This window comes from Octodon degus, unplaced genomic scaffold, assembly GCF_000260255.1.
Source record: "Octodon degus isolate 3935 unplaced genomic scaffold, OctDeg1.0 scaffold00049, whole genome shotgun sequence".
NCBI lineage: Eukaryota > Metazoa > Chordata > Mammalia > Rodentia > Octodontidae > Octodon > Octodon degus.
Window position 1 is genome coordinate 574,185 of NW_004524625.1, and position 16,105 is coordinate 590,289.

General features: G+C 35.8%; 1 protein-coding gene across 11 annotated transcripts in view; it reads right to left on the reverse strand.

The window, feature by feature from the left end:
• Emsy (EMSY, BRCA2 interacting transcriptional repressor) overlaps nt 1-16,105 on the reverse strand; it is a 93,669-nt gene that overhangs the window by 37,876 nt on the left and 39,688 nt on the right. For all 11 annotated transcript variants that reach the window (XM_023716637.1, XM_023716634.1, XM_023716633.1 and 8 more), the window contains 3 exons: nt 13,061-13,231; nt 7,829-7,965; nt 2,997-3,170 (listed from right to left, as the gene is read on the reverse strand). In XM_023716637.1, coding sequence (XP_023572405.1) covers nt 2,997-3,170; nt 7,829-7,965; nt 13,061-13,231 — 482 coding nt within the window. The remainder of the gene's footprint in view (nt 1-2,996; nt 3,171-7,828; nt 7,966-13,060; nt 13,232-16,105) is intronic.

Genomic DNA, 16,105 nt, shown 5'->3' on the forward strand with positions numbered 1-16,105 from the left:
TAAATTTTCTCTGGGTAAAAAATTCTCTCTGGGTCCATTGTGTGTTCCTAGAACTCAAGTTTGGTTTTTTTTTTTTTTTTTTTTTTTTTTTTTTTGGTGGAACCAGGGATTGAATTCAGGCCCTTACACTTGCCAGCGAAGTGTAAACACTTGCTTATTCTACTGAGCCATCTCCCCAGCCTCTATTAACTTCCATTTAAGGATTTCACTATACCATGCTGGTCAGGAATAAATGAAAATTCTGGCTAGACTAGAAAACCTTGGTCCATAATCTGTATCCTTAGTCTTATCCTTAGTGGTTTTTTTTTTTGTTGTTGTTGTTGTTTGTTTTGTAGTACCAGGGACTAAACTTAGTACCCTGCACTTACCAGGCAAGTGCTTATTCTACTGAGCTGTCTCCTGGGGCCCTTATCTTTAATCTTAATGATTTTGTTTTAGGTAGAAGTTGGCCCACCTCTAGTGAGTTAATGGGAAATCCAAAAAGGGTGACACCAATAATCCCAAGCCTCCATTCATGCCTTAGGGAAGTGTCTAAACAGAACCCTCACTTTAGTTTTCAGATGCCCTCCAGCCACAGTCCTGATGCATTCTCATTGCCTGCACTGACTCCCTCTCAGCCCTGACTGCCTACTTATTTCTACCTAATTTAGCTGCCTGTAATACCAACACTATGGCAGGCTGAGGCAGGAACCTGCCATAGCAGATAACAAATTCAAGCCCAGGGCCAGCCAGACAGCTCAGTGGACTAAAGCGCCTACATAGGCAGAGCTCAGGGGCCTGGGTGCCAAGGTGGCCCCACCCCGGGGCACACTGAGATAGCAACTGTGACTGGGTGCATAATTCCAATGCTTGGGAGGCTGAAAACAGGAGCATCACTACAAATGTGATCCATGGAGTGAGACCCTGTAGACTCTGTACTAAATACATTAAAAAAAAAAAAAAAAAAGTACTGGTACAAAAAATCGACATGAAAATCAGTAGAACAGAATAGAAGATGAAAAATAAAAAAACACCCAAGCACGCTGAACTCTTTGACTTTTGATAAGCCAAAAACACACACTGGAGGAAAGATAATCTCTGGCTACCGGGAAAATTGGATATCCATGTGCAGAAGAGTGAGTCTAGACCCATATATCTGGATCAAAGATAAATGTTAAAAGAGAAACATTAACATGATAGAAGAAAAAGTAAGTAAAATTCTTGAATTAACAGTAATAGGCAAGGACTTACTAAACAGAATCCCAGTTGCACAGAAAATAGTACCATGAATCAACAAATGGGACAATATCAAATTAAAAAGCTTATGAACCAAAAAAAAAAAGAAACCCAAACAGTAAAGATATAATTTCTTCATTAAAATCTATAGAATGGGGGTCCAGGGAGATGGCTCAGCGGAATAAGTGCTTCCCTGGCAGGCGCAAGGGCCTGAGTTCAATCCCTGGTTCTGTAAAAAAAAAATAAAATAAAATCTATAGAATGAGAAAAAAATTTTTCTAGCTATTCCTCATTCAGGACTAATACAAAAAATACATACATAACTCAAAATTGAGACCCCCCCAAAAAAAGAAATCAGAAAGTAGGCAACTGTAATGAACAGACAGTTCACAGAAAGAAGTAGAAATGGCTAATAAATGCATAATGAAATGCTCAACATCATGGCCCATTAGAGAAACACAAATAGAAACAACACAGATTCCATCTTTTTTTTTTTTTTTTGGTATTTTAGGGAAGGGTCTACAGGGTGTTCAGGGTCTCACTACTATATCAGACTTGTAGTGATTCGCCTGCTTACAGCCTTTGAATGCTGGGATTACAGGCACGCACCACCACGCCCAGTCTCAACTGCTGTCTGAGCATGCCCCAGGGGCAGGCCAGTGTGGCAGGCCAGGGACTGAAACCCTGGCCCCTGCCTGTTTGCAGGCATTTTAATCCACTATTTGGCCAGCCCACAGATTCCATCTTACCCCAGAAACAATAGCCATTGTCAAGAAATCGAATAACAAATGCTGGCAAGACTGTAGAAAAAAGAAACCCTTTTATATTGTTGGTGGGAATGTAAACTAATACAATAACTTTGGAAATCATTGTGAACATTCCTCAAAACAAAGAAACTAGAAATTCCATTTGATCTAGTTACTCCCCTTCCAGGTAGCTTCCAAAAAATGCTAAAAAACATATTACAGTGACACATGTATACCCTTGTTTACAGTAGCACAATAAATAATAGCTAAATCTTGGAAGAGATTTATATGTTCATCAACAAATGAATGGATAAAGAAACCGGTATTTACACAAAAGTAATTATTATCCTCCCACAAATAAAGATAAACTTCAGTCATTTGTGGAAAATGCAGGCACCACCCTGAGACCATAATGGTAAATGAAACAAATCAGACACACACATTTAAATTTTATAGTTTCACTTACATGAAAAACTCAGAAGTTTAAATAAAAGCAAAATAAAAGACAGATAAGAAGTACGGAAACAGAGCTTTCTGGAAGGAGAAGAGATCAAGAAATAGCGGGATGACTGGGGATATAGCTCAGCAGCAGAGTGCCTGCCTAGCAAGCATGAAATCTGAAGTCTGATTCCTAGTATAAAACTAAACAAAACAGAACAGAGAGAGATGGAGGGAGAGGAAGGAAAAGGGATTGCAAAAAGGAATTAAAATGCACCAACTCCCAACAAGGAATGTAAACATTATGTATTACAAACATGTACTAATAAATGTTTTAAAATTAATTTTTAAAGGCTGGAGATACAGCTCAGTGCAAAAGCTTTAGGTTCAATCTCTGGTGCTGGGGGAGGGTGAAGTGCTGAAAAAAAAACACAGGTGGTAACAACAGATTAATACTTACATTCAGTGCAAACCTTCAATAATTTAGGTTGTTTTAATATTAATCTTTTCTTTGAAATTTCTACCTGGGAATTTAAGAACATAAAATATGTAAGCCAAAATAAATAAATAAATAAATCACTGTATCGTACAGCTTACCTGTGTTTTCCCTTGTTGCCCATAAACAATTTTTGTTGGGATGATTTTAGCTGCGGGTTGAACTGTGGAACCTATTCCTTTTGGCTGAGTTACAATCATTTTGGTAATGGGTCTTGTAGCAGTGATAATAGCTGGCTTTGCTCCTGTTGGCACTGTCTGAATAGTTTTTTCTCCCTAAATTGAAGCCAGTAATTATAAAAGACATTTATATACATTTAAATAATAAAAGCTCCTTTTACTAAAATAGCAAAGATAGTTTTAGCATAATGATAAATGAAGTTATATAACAAAGTAGCGTTTCTTTTTTTCTTTTTTTTTGCAGAACTGGGGATTGAACCCAGGACCTTGCGCTTGCCAGGCAAGAGCTTATTCTACTGAGCCATCTCCCCAGCCCCTAAAAGTAGTGTTTCTAAAAAATCAAAACTGCTAGGCTTTGTTGAAATAAACTCAGAATTCATCTGCCCAGTTTTCTTTTTTTACATTTTTTTAAAGAAAAAAAGTTAGAACACTACAAAACAAGATATAAGAGTAACAAAAACTAATAACATGGAATACTGTCATCTTGAAATTACTCAGGGTTCAACATACCAGCATTTAATTGTTCAAACAATATAAGCAAACTTTTCAATGAAGAGAAATTAGTATAACTATCTTAACTATCATATATGTATGTGGTGTGTATATTTTCGAGACAGGGTCTCGCTGTGCAGTTCAGGCTGGCCTTGAGCTCATTTCGTAGCCAAGGATAGTTTTAAAACAGCAACAATCCTCCTGCCTCTGCCTCTCAAAACCAATGTTTCTTTCCTTGTACCAGGAATTGAACTTCGGGCACATATGCCTGATTTTTTTTTTTTTCGTTTTCCCTTCCTTCTTTACTCCTTTCCTCCATCCCAGTTTCTCTTTCCTTTTGAAGTTTCTTCCCATTTTATAGTATCTACTTTATCCTTCTTTATGCCCGAGTAGTAGTACATTTATAAAGATACCACATCTTTCTTATCCATTCCTCAGTTGATGGGGCATTTGGGTTGTTTCCAAGATTTAGCTATGACAAATTGCACTGCCATAAACATGGGTGCACAAATATTGCTGTGGTACAATGTTTTCAACTCTTCTGGGGCAATACCCGGAAGGGGAATAGCTGGGTTGAATAGAACCTTCAGTCCTAGTTTTTTGAGGAATCTCCACACCAATTTCCACAGTAGTTTTACCAGTCTACACTCCCACCCACAGTGGAAAATAGTTCCTTTTTCTCCAACCTTTGTTACTGGTTGATTTCTTGATAATAACCATTCTCTCCAGGGTGAGATGGAATCTCAGTGTTTCTATTTTTTTGTGGCTGGCCCAGCCCACCTTGGAGGCGGGGCTGACACAGCATGTGGTGCCCAGGTCACTGTGTGTCCCTGTACGCTTGCCTAAGCAGACCACTTAAGCTATCTCGCCAGCTTAGTGTTGTTTTAATTTGCATCTCTTGAATGACCAGTGATGTTGAACATTTATCATATATTTATTTGCTTTTTTACTCTATCTGAGAAATATGTATTCATCTGAGACACCCATTTAATTGGGTCTTTAAATTCCAGAGGTCTGATATTTTTGAGTTCTTTACATGTTCTTTTATCTGAGGAAGAGCAAGCATTTTTTCCCACATTGTGGGCTGTCTCTTCACTTGGTTTCTCTTACTGTGCAAACGCTTTTCAATAAGATGAGATCCCAGTTGTTGATTCTTTGTGATAATTTCTGTGAGATCAGGGTTTTATCCATAAAGTCTTTGCCTACACCAGTGTCTTCAAGAGTTTTACCTATTCTATCTTCCAGCAGATTAAATGTTTCTATTTTAGTATTTAGATATTTAATCCATATCAAATTTAGTTTAGTGCATGGTGGAAGATATGTGTCCAATTTTAATCTTCATCATGTGAAGAAGCAGTTTTTCTACCACTATTTATTAAAGAGGCTATCTTTCTTCTAGTGAATGTGTTTGGCATTTTTGTTAATGATAAAGTAGCTGACCATATATTTGACCAAATTTATACCCCCCTCAAAAAAACTAATTATATTCTGATGAGTTTTTTAAATTACATAAGAATATTTATTAGCTGGGCATACTGGTACCCATCAGTAATCCATGCTTCTCAAAAAGCAGAAGGACTGCAAATTTGAGGTCGATCTGAACACTTCAGTGAGATTCTATCTCAAGATTTAAAAATAAAAGTAGTTACTGACAGAGCACTTGCCCCAGGCTCAATCCCAGCATCACAAAGATGAGGGAAAATGTACTTATAATACTACCCCATCAGTAAATGCAGATATTAAAAGGACTATACAGTTTTAGAAGAATGTAGATTAATGTAAGTGATGATTATCTCTAAACTTTGGAATTATAAGTTTCATTCCCCATATTTATTTTTATTTTCTAATGTATCTGAAATTAATACTTAATGAAAAAATTACTGAATATACCCAGTTTTAAAACAGCTAAATGTCCACATATAAAATAAACTCCCCAAATTTACATATGAAATTACACAGGTATATAGCAGAATACCTACATGAAAAGTGTATGCAAAAGGTGAATACAATAAAGATATTAACAATATTTCTAAGGTTATATTAAAAGATTTAAGGTATTTCCCATCTTTTATTATTAATATGTTATTAGTATCACTTTGGTCCTATATAGGTAGTTTAAGCCTATCAGCTTTTCACCATTTTTTGTATTTTCATATGCTTTATTCCTTTTTTTTTTCCCGGCGGAACCGGGGACTGAACTCAGGCCCTTGCGCTTGCCAGGGAAGTGCTTATTTCACTGAGCCATCTCCCCAGCTGCTTTATTATTAAGTACCATTTTCTAATCTTTCATGTCAATACCTTTTTCCTTGAATTTAACTAAATTAAGTTCAAGTATAATGATTTTACTAAATTATTAAAACTTACGCAAGGGATTGTGACATATCTATAATCTACTACTTGGGAAGCTAAAGCAGGAAGCTCACTTAGCCCACGAGTTTGAGGCACCACTGCAAATGCTCATCTCAAAAAATGTCTTTAAAACTTAAAATTCATAAAACTAAAAAGCAAATAGACCTAACAATTTTCACTTTTTCAATTTTTCTTAATATTTAGATATAATCATCTAAACACATGATCTTTAAAGCTTAGCATCCAATAAAAACAAACACTGAAGTAGGATGCCTAAAAACACTGAGTAAGAGCAAAATTAATTGCAAAAATTCTAAATTTATCTACTATAAGGGAAACAAGGGGCTGGTGGGATGGCTCAGTGGTCTGAAGCACCTGCTTAGAGCAGGCTTAGCAAAGTACAGGGACCACGGTTCAATCCCCCAGCACCACATGCCAGCCAGCCCCGCCCCCTGGTGGGCTGAGCTGGTCACACACAATAAATAAATAAATAAATAAATAAATAAATAAATAAAAAAGGGAAACTATATGCCCATTGTATGATTATTTCAACACATTCATACCCCTCAGAGAGCCATCTCTGAAAAGAACTCTAAGTCATTTGCCAACAGCCACAAGACCACAATTGGGCAGGCCCTAAAAGGCTTGACAGGCCCTGCACAAGTTTAATGACCACAACACAATCAATTAGCAAGCTTATCTTTCCAAAAGCTCTTCTGACAAGTGTTGTGGGTATGCACAGGTGAACAAGTAGTGAGTATAAGTGGATGGTTTTGTGCAGTGAAGAAAAAAATGGTCTTATATGTTGAACTGCTTACTTTATGAGCACTGGCTGTGTCATACTGATGCTCTGATCTGCTACATAATAGCTATGATGTTAAAAGTGGCTTTTAGATCTCTCTGCTCACACAGAACCTTTAGTACATGGCATCCCCTCTTACATATCAAATAGTATTAACTACAAACCATACTAATAAGGATTCTGAAAACCTGAAATCTGCTCCTGGCTTATTTTTGGCTTATTATATGAATTCAAACTAGATATAATCTGTGCCTCCACATGTTGAAAACATCAAATGCATAGACCTCTTCTAATACCTTAAGATGAAGAGGCCTAAGAAATTTCATGGGGCCGATGAGATAGCTCAGTAGAATAAGCACTTGCCTGGCAACCGCAAGGGCCTGAGTTCAATCCCCAGTTCCGCAAAAAAAAAAAAATTCCTGAGGCCTAGTAAAATGAAGCATGGCATTCAATTTTTCTAGTGAAGGAAACATAAGAACATTACAAAGGCTTAAAAATTAAATGCCAAAAAATAATAAGAAAGCCATCGATTGAGAAGTTTCTATGTAGAAGATATTGTTTTAAGCACTTTCAAAAGGGCAACTGTTACCCCTAATGCAAACATGAGAAAATTAAGGACTAGAGATATGGAATAAATCGCCCACTGTCACACAGCTACAATACTGAGACACAAAACCTGAAGTTTGCCTTAACTCTGAACCTCTTAGCCTTTTAACAGCTGATTTCACAACTACAAATCAATCCCTTTTTAATCCTAGCTGAGGTAAAAATGAAAAATTAAAGTGAAAAAACAAATTTCCATCAGTTAATATCATTTTAAACCCAAATATTTTTCTTTGCCCAACATAAGGTAAACGAAACACTAAGCCATTATCTACTGGCCACAAGCAGGAATGGAACTGTTGTCCAAGAAAAGTTCTCCTGTAGATAAGCTAGAGAAGTCTTCATCTGGAGCAAGCTAAGCATCTACATCATAATCACAAGGGAGCCAGCTGTAAGCCACTATGAATAAATTACTGTGATAAATGCTATCAGTTGGGAGTCATAAGTTATTAAATCACTGTAGTGGTAAATCAAAACAGCTGAGCCTGCAGTACAAACTCTTACTTACTCCAGCATTTAGCAACGTTGTGACAACATTTTTGCCTGGGAGGCCTTGAATGGTTGTTCCTTTTCCTGTAGTTTTTTGCACAACAATCACATTGGGCTTGGAACTCATTGGGATTGTAGTGATTTTGGTAGTTGTTCCTTAGAGAAAAGAAGAAAAGGAGGCCTGAATTAAGAAGTAATGATGCTTGATTATTTCAGTTTATGTTGTACACAATATTCTTTAGTCAATGACATCTCTAAGTGGTGTGTAAATGCTATGACGGGATGAAAATGAAGGCTATGAACAGTAAGTTTACACAAATTATCCAGACTAAGAAATATTAAGAATTGACTCTTAAAGCAGTTATCTTTTTATACTCTAAACACCTACACACCAAATTCAGAATCTGAACACATCAATACTGTATCCACTCAATCCTCAATATTCCTTTCCTGACTAATTAAATGAAGTAAATCAAAATCTCTATTCCATATACATCTTTTTGTTTTTTTTTTTGCGGAACCGGGGATTGAACTCAGGCCCTTGTGCTTGCCAGGGAAGCACTTATTCCACTGAGCCATCTCCCTGGCTCTCCCATATAGATAGATAGATAGATAGATAGATAGCTCTTCAAAATATAATATTCAAGGTAAATATCAAGATTCACATACCAAGAGACTATTAAGGAGATTTAGGAACAAAAATAAGCCACGTGTTACATGATTTAAAAAGACAGGGTAGCAATAGTACATGCCTGCCTACTCTGGGAGGGAAAGGCAAAGGATTGCAAGTTTGAGTAATGAGCAGTGGGGACTAGGAGCTGGGGTGTATAGTTCAGTGTAAAGGCCTTGGGTTCACTCACTAGTGCCCCCAAAAAACAAAAACCATCTTGGGCCAGGGAGATGGCTCAGTAGAATAAGCACTTCCCTGGCAAGCGCAAGGGCCTGAGTTCAATCCCTGGTTCCGCAAAAAAAAAACCCAAAAACCACAATCCCTAGTGCCCCCCAAAAAACAACGAAGAAAACACAGAAATACCCTCCAATTAGGGCCGGGGAGATAGCTCAATAGCACAAGTGCATCCCTGGCAAGCACAAAGTCCTGAATTCAATCCCCAGTACCATCAGGAAGGAAGGGAGGGAGGGAGAGAAGGAGGAAGGGAGGGAAGGAGAGAAGGAGGAAGAGAGGGAGGAAAAGAGGGAGGGAGGGAGGAATTGACCAAGTTATATTCAATGTTTGCTTTTGTTAACTTGCAGAACTACATAAAGTATGAGGAAGAAGCTCAGATTTATCCAATATTAAGACCTAAATAGTGGGTATACCTACTGGTATAAATTACATTATCTTGCCTATATTTTTTCCTAATTTGCTTATATTTCTACCTCTCAAATCTACTTTAAAAAATGTATGCACTATATTTTTATAATTGTCCAAATTGAAAATCATGGTACAAATCCTTTGAGCTGTACACCAGCTTTTAATTCACTGATTTGAAAAAGAGGGGCTTCTCTATGAATTCATAGTAAAGGGTTTACAATTCTCACAAAATAACAGGATATGTATGGAGCAGAATAAAACACATGTCTGTGTTTCACAGCACATTACACAGTGCTTGGCTCACAGCACATCAAGAACCCACCTACACAGCCTATGCTTTAACAAAGCAAAATCACAATGGGTACAAATAACAATATGTCGCTTTTGGATCATCTATGAATGATCTAAGCTTCAGCATAAAGTACTTCTTCAACCATTACTTAACAAGGCTCACCAAAAAAATCTTATTAACAGTTATCTCATATATATTCATATAAAGAAATATATGACTCTGCAATATATGGGTGAAGTAACTATAAAAATAGTCATGCTCTCTAGTTATTGCTTATTTAAAAAAAAAAACATAACCTTTCTAGAAAGTACTGTGAACACATGCACCTGCTTTCTAAGCTATTTCACAAAGGAAGTTTGATTAAAAAGTAACATGTAGAAGTGTCATTAAGAGTTATGATAAAAAATATACAGCATGAGGCTGTCAAACACTATCTAACAGAAAGACAGGATTATAAAAGCATGTGGTATATACTCATTCATCTTACTCAGCAGATCTGGTTCTACATGGCTTCCCGCTCTTCCTCAAGTGACCATGAAATGTATGTTTTGAATCTACTCAGGCAGCCATGACAATACAACTAAAGACACTCAAGTACACAGACATCCAAAATTGCTTCAAAAAGTGGCAAGAATGACAGAATGTGTTTGAAATGAGCCAACTCTAATAGAAATTAATGGCAATGTATTTTGTGTAATAATTTTCTTTTTATTTTAAACATTCACCATTTTTTGCTACATTGTGTATAACATGGCCTTTACTTATAATGACAAAAAAACCTTACAACACGTAATGAGATGGTTAAATTTATGAAATGAGAGAATCGTAGGACTATTTTAATTTAATATACATTTTTACACAGATATTTATACAGGGAATGAATATACACTTAAATTTTAACACATTCTATGAGTGGTAAAAGTTACGTCTTAAATTTTTTTTTTTTTTTTTAGGGAAGGGTCTACAGAGTGTTCTGGGTCTCACTACTAAATTGGACTTGTAGTGATCCACCTGTTTACAGCCTCCCAAGAGCTGGTATTACAGGCGCGCGACACCACTCCCAGTCTCAATCACCCACTCTGCGCGCCAGCATGGCAGGCCCAGGGATCAAATCCCTGGCCCCTGTGCCTGCTTGCAGGCGCTTTAGTCCACTGAGCTATTTGGATGGATCTAAATATTCTTTATACCTTGTTAAACTCTTCCAAAACAAAAGGGTAAGTTTGTTGTTGTTTAGTAATTAGTTTTTTTGAAAAAGGATCTTAGTACATAGTTCAGGCTAGCCTTAACTCAGTATGTAGCCCAGGCTGGTCTAGAACTCAAAGATCCTGGGGCCTTAGCCTCCACAATGTCAGGGGCCAGGGAGATGGCTCAGTGGAATAAGTGCTTCCCTGGCAAGTGCAAGGGCCTGAGTTCAATCCCTGGTTCTGAAAAAAAAAAAAAAAATACTGCCACAATGCTAGGATTACAGGTATGTGACATCATGCCCACCCTGTTGTTACTATTCAGGTCTTCATTTTTATTGCTAGATGTCTATTTTAAGAAAATTTCTTCTTTATTTGGGGGAAAGGAAACTCTAAAACTTACCATCTGCTCATGAATGAAGGTAACAAACTCTAAAATTACTCACTTAGGCTACTAGTATACTATAAATATAGCACAGTGATTAAAAACTACAACAGGGGCCAGGGAGAATAAGCGCTTGCCTGGCAAGTGCAAGGGCCTGAGTTCAATCCGCGGTTCCACAAAAAAAAAAAAAAATTACTAATAAACTAACATGGAACAATAAAAGTAAAACATAAGACAACTACCTTTACAAAGCACAGTGATGTATAATATTAGAATTAGCTTATAGTAGCCAGAAACAAGAGGAAAACTTGGAATGAAAGCATCAAAACAGTGAAGGAAACAAATAATAATCTCCATGTAACAAAGTTGCTTCAGCTATGCCAAGTATATCCTGCATGCTGGAAAAGTTTAAGAATTCTTCAGACATATACCTGTGGTTAACAGAAATAGCAACTAACCACAAGTGGCTTTATATTTAACCCACAGGTGGATAATATGTACTTACATATAAAATACATATATCTCAAATTAAATCTTTCCTTCTAGGAAAATGTACTTGATTAATATTGCTCTAACCAAGAACAAAGTAGATAAATCATGAATAAGGTCTAAAATTAGAGGGCCCATGACATCTAAACATTTGTTCAAATTATATAACATTACAAATTCATATACAAAGAAAACACCTTAAAACTGTACAAAGCTATCACCCAATGCAAAACATTTTAAAATGTTTAATGAAGTGTATTATTTGAAGATATTTTCAAGTAGTAAATTGTAACTTGCACTTAACTGTGTTATATAAAATATCCTCTTAAAAGCTGGCGTATAATGATTCTTTCTCTACTGATTTCACCCTCCTTGGCTTGGCAAACACTGGATTTTCTCACTTACACTTAATAGTGCCAAAGTTGACAGCTTTAAATATGGTGTTTTATGTCAATACTATGCCTGTTTGCTTTTTCTTCATTCCCAGAGTTATCAGCAACATCAAGTTACTGCCAGGAACTTCAATTCTTTGACTTTGTAAAGTTAGAATAACTCACCAGGGGCATACAAAATATGATTAGTCTATAAAATTAAAATCCTAAACCTTGCTTAATCCAAGACTGTTTATATCAATTTAATTAAAAATTAATACTCAGTGAAAACACACACTATCTTAACATTCCACTATGGGGTCCACAACCCAAATATTTTAGGGATTAATGAGCCCATAAAAACCATGCATGGTTTCAATATACCATAAAATAGGCATATGGTTAATCACCATTATCTAAATAATTTTCAAAAAGCAAACATAGTGGAAGTCAAACAGATATTCAAATATTTTTGCTTTTAATAAACTAAAGTGATGCTAGTAATTGAAATAATGAACTATGTTCCTTCAACATATTTAGATGTATAAATAATTTCATTATTCTATTTTGTGCAGCCTTGGACAGGTCAACACCTGTAACTCAAATTTCTCATTTGTGAAGTGAACACAGTAACTATTATTTTAAGAGTTGTTAAGAGGGCTCAATGGGTTGACAAATGAAAGAATATTTTGTAGGCTGGGGACATAGCTCAGTGGCATAAGTGCCTGCCTGCCAAACACAAAGTCCAGAGTTCAATCCCTTGTACCAAAAAAGAATATTTTGTAAATAAAAATACCTCTATGTAAAACGAGAAAAGGAAAAAATAAAAAGCTTTTGTAAATAAGGAGAAAAAGGGTTAAAGAGAGGGGGAGGGGAATGAGAAAAGAAGAATCAGATTTTATCATGTACAGGTACAAATTCCCTATGATGAATGAAACACAAATAAATTCTTTTAAATCTCTATGTAAATATAAACCATAATCTTTGCATTATGATTATAAACTAAATGTTCTAATTTTAAACTGTCAAGTTTTATATGTAAATATTTAATAGTAAAACTAAAGACTATACTTAATCACTAAACATGAAGGCTGAAAACAAATGGTTAGATTGCTATATAAAAAACAGATCAAACAAAATTCTTCAATATTGAAATACCCATTTTCCCTCTCACTGAAGGTCACTTACACAATGAAAGTCACATATTTAAGATATACCTACCAGAAACTATATTACTGCTAATTATCTTGCCCCCCAAGGTAGCTAATGATTTTGGTACTACTGTAATGATGCTACCACTGGTAGTTTTCACATAGGTTGCAGCTCCAGGGGTTGCAGCCATCCGACCTATGGATGGGCTCACTGTTGGCCGGGTATATGTTGCCTGTGTGCCTATAAAAGGAAAAAGCCAAAGAAAGAAAAAAAAAAATCACTGCTTATAGAAAAATGATAATTTATAAAGTTTACTCAGAATTCAATGTAACTGAATCAACACTGTTTTAATTTGAAAATAGAATTTCAAGATATCAAGACATTAATTTACAGTTTTATAGCTAGTTTTAAGGCACACAGCAAGAAACAAAGTCAAGTCAATGTCAATTAATTTTACACATAAAATATTGTGATGTTGCATCAAGATACTTACCCAAGAAAAAGTAGAGCTAACCCTGCTCCCTTCTTTCACTACTTATGTCAAAAGAAATTTAAACTTAATAATCTCTCATCACAGCATTTTAGATGATTCTGCTGAAGATTTTAAGTTCTCTGCATCTGTTTGGGTCTATCTGAGTGCCAAACCCAACACCAGCATTCAAAAAATAAGGTACTACTACTTGCCCAAAATTTTATAAACTTCGACCGTTCTGTACTGTTACCCTCTAAATATATTTCCATCTTTTAAAGCATAACATTACTAGAGATTAATGTTGAAGCTGCCAAGAGTAGCAAGGAATACTGCTCTTCTGCCAAAGATTTTCTGTATTTACATACTTTTTCAATCTTAACTGATCTGTCAGAATATTTTTTTCTTACATTGCTCAGAAGATTTTACAACCTTCCCCACGACTTCTAGGACTTGACTCCCAAACAGGTATTAAACACTAGCTAGATGAGACTGTTGTAGTGTTTTACAAATTCAGTAACTCAGAAGGAGTATTCTAAAGTAAGAATTACAACCTTAGGGAAAACAAAAAATAGTGACAACACCTTCAACAAGTGAAAATTTTTTGATGATCATTTTCAACAATTCTCTCATCTTGAAAAAAATGCTGGTAGCAAGTTATTCACCTTTTAAAAATATAACTAATAGTCAAACAAGGGAGGAGCAAAGAAACATTTAATAAAATTAACTTAAACTGGTTACAAGTACACATCAGAATTAGAAAAAAACCTAGTACAAAGTAAATATGCCACAGGGACACAAAATTTGAATGTTCTGAATTATAAATGAAAAAGATTTCAACTTCAGCTATTGCTTTATAAAGGAAACACGTATTTTAATATAGCAGACACAAATTTATTTTTCACTATCCTTAACATGAGAAACAATACAATTATCATTAAGTCAAAAAGAAAAGCTTGGAGTAAGAACGATATTGCTAATACAAGAACAATAGTGTTTAAAATAGAGGCAGAAGGTAAATGGTGGTTACCAAGCACTGAAGGAAAGGAAGATGGACAGTGTTTTTTGGGTACAGTGTTTCAGTGTGGAAAAAGAAAAGGTTCTGAAGATGTATGGCAATGGCAGTTGCACAACAACATACATGTATTCAATGCCAATAAAATGTACATTTGAAAGTAGTAAATTTCATATCAAGTATACCTTAGGACAAGTTCTAAAAAATAAAAATAAAACATAAGATTTTAGAGTTAAACAGGTATGGGTTCAAATTCCAGGTTTCCCTTATTGATTTCATGACCATAAGCAAACTGCTTAATGTAGGTCATTGAAAACAGGACTAATAACAAAGAGTAAGCTCAATGTTTGCACAGACCTTTACATATTAGCCAATAAATGACAGCTTATAAAAACCAAAACAGATATCCTTTTATACAATTTATATACTTTCTTCTAAATATTATCCCTCCTTGGGGCTGGTGAGATGGCTCAGTGGTCTAAAGCACCTACTTAGAACAAGCTTAGCAAAGCACATGGACCAAGGTTCAATCCCCCAGCACCACATGCCAGCCAGCCCCGCCCCCTGGTGGGCTGAACTGGCCACACACACACACACACACTAAAATAAATAAATTAAAAAAAAAAATTATCCCTCCTAAACATTTTTATAAACATTTAAAATAATAGAAATGGCTAATTCTAATATTAACAGTTACTGAGTATTATAAGGGACTTTTTACATACTTGATGGTATTTAATACTTAAAATAATCTTAAGAATTACAGTGGTGCCTCAGTTCATGAATTTGTTTCACGATTTTGGAAAAGACTGCCACATTGGTCAGGTGTGGTGGCACACACCTGTAATCCCAGCACTCAGAGGCAGAAGGATTGTCACAAATTTGAGGCCCACCTGGGTTGCACAGTGAATTCAAGGCCTGCCTAAACTGCACAATGAGACCCTGACTTAAAACAACTAAAAATCAAACAAACAAAACACAGACTGCCACATTTGCATTTGTGTGGGAAAGATGACTGCAGTCATGTTTGTCACCCAATGCAGTTTACAAACAAAAACAAAAATTTTGACCGATGCTTCTGTTTGCAAACCAAATTATATGTAAACAGAAACATTCCTGAACCTATATAGCACTGTACTATTCCATTTAAACAAGAAAAACTTAGATTAAGTAGCCTGCTAACGGTACCAAAGGGTATGCTATTCTAAGTGATCTACACTGTCATTTCCCCAAGCATAGGCTGATCATTCTCTTTTGTAAGTTTAATGGTACCTCATGCTTCCCACTATCTCCATTAACACTTACTAATACAGTAATGTAACACAGACTCTCAACTGCAGCAGAGTAACACCCTTGTAGACTGGGAATGTTTTCATTTGCTCAACAAATTCTGACTACGCAGCTACCGGCAAGCATGTGCTGTATGTGTGTGTACATGTGTGTAGGCATGCACACACATTCATATATTTGAAGCATCTGGTCTAAAAAGAAAACAAAACAACAACAACAAGCTAATAATCAGACATGTGACAAGTGCTATAAATGAAAAGAACTAAGGATCATGAAAAAGAATAAGAAAGCTAATTTCAGAGAGGTGGGGGACAGGGTGTGTCAAGAAAAGCCTCTAAAG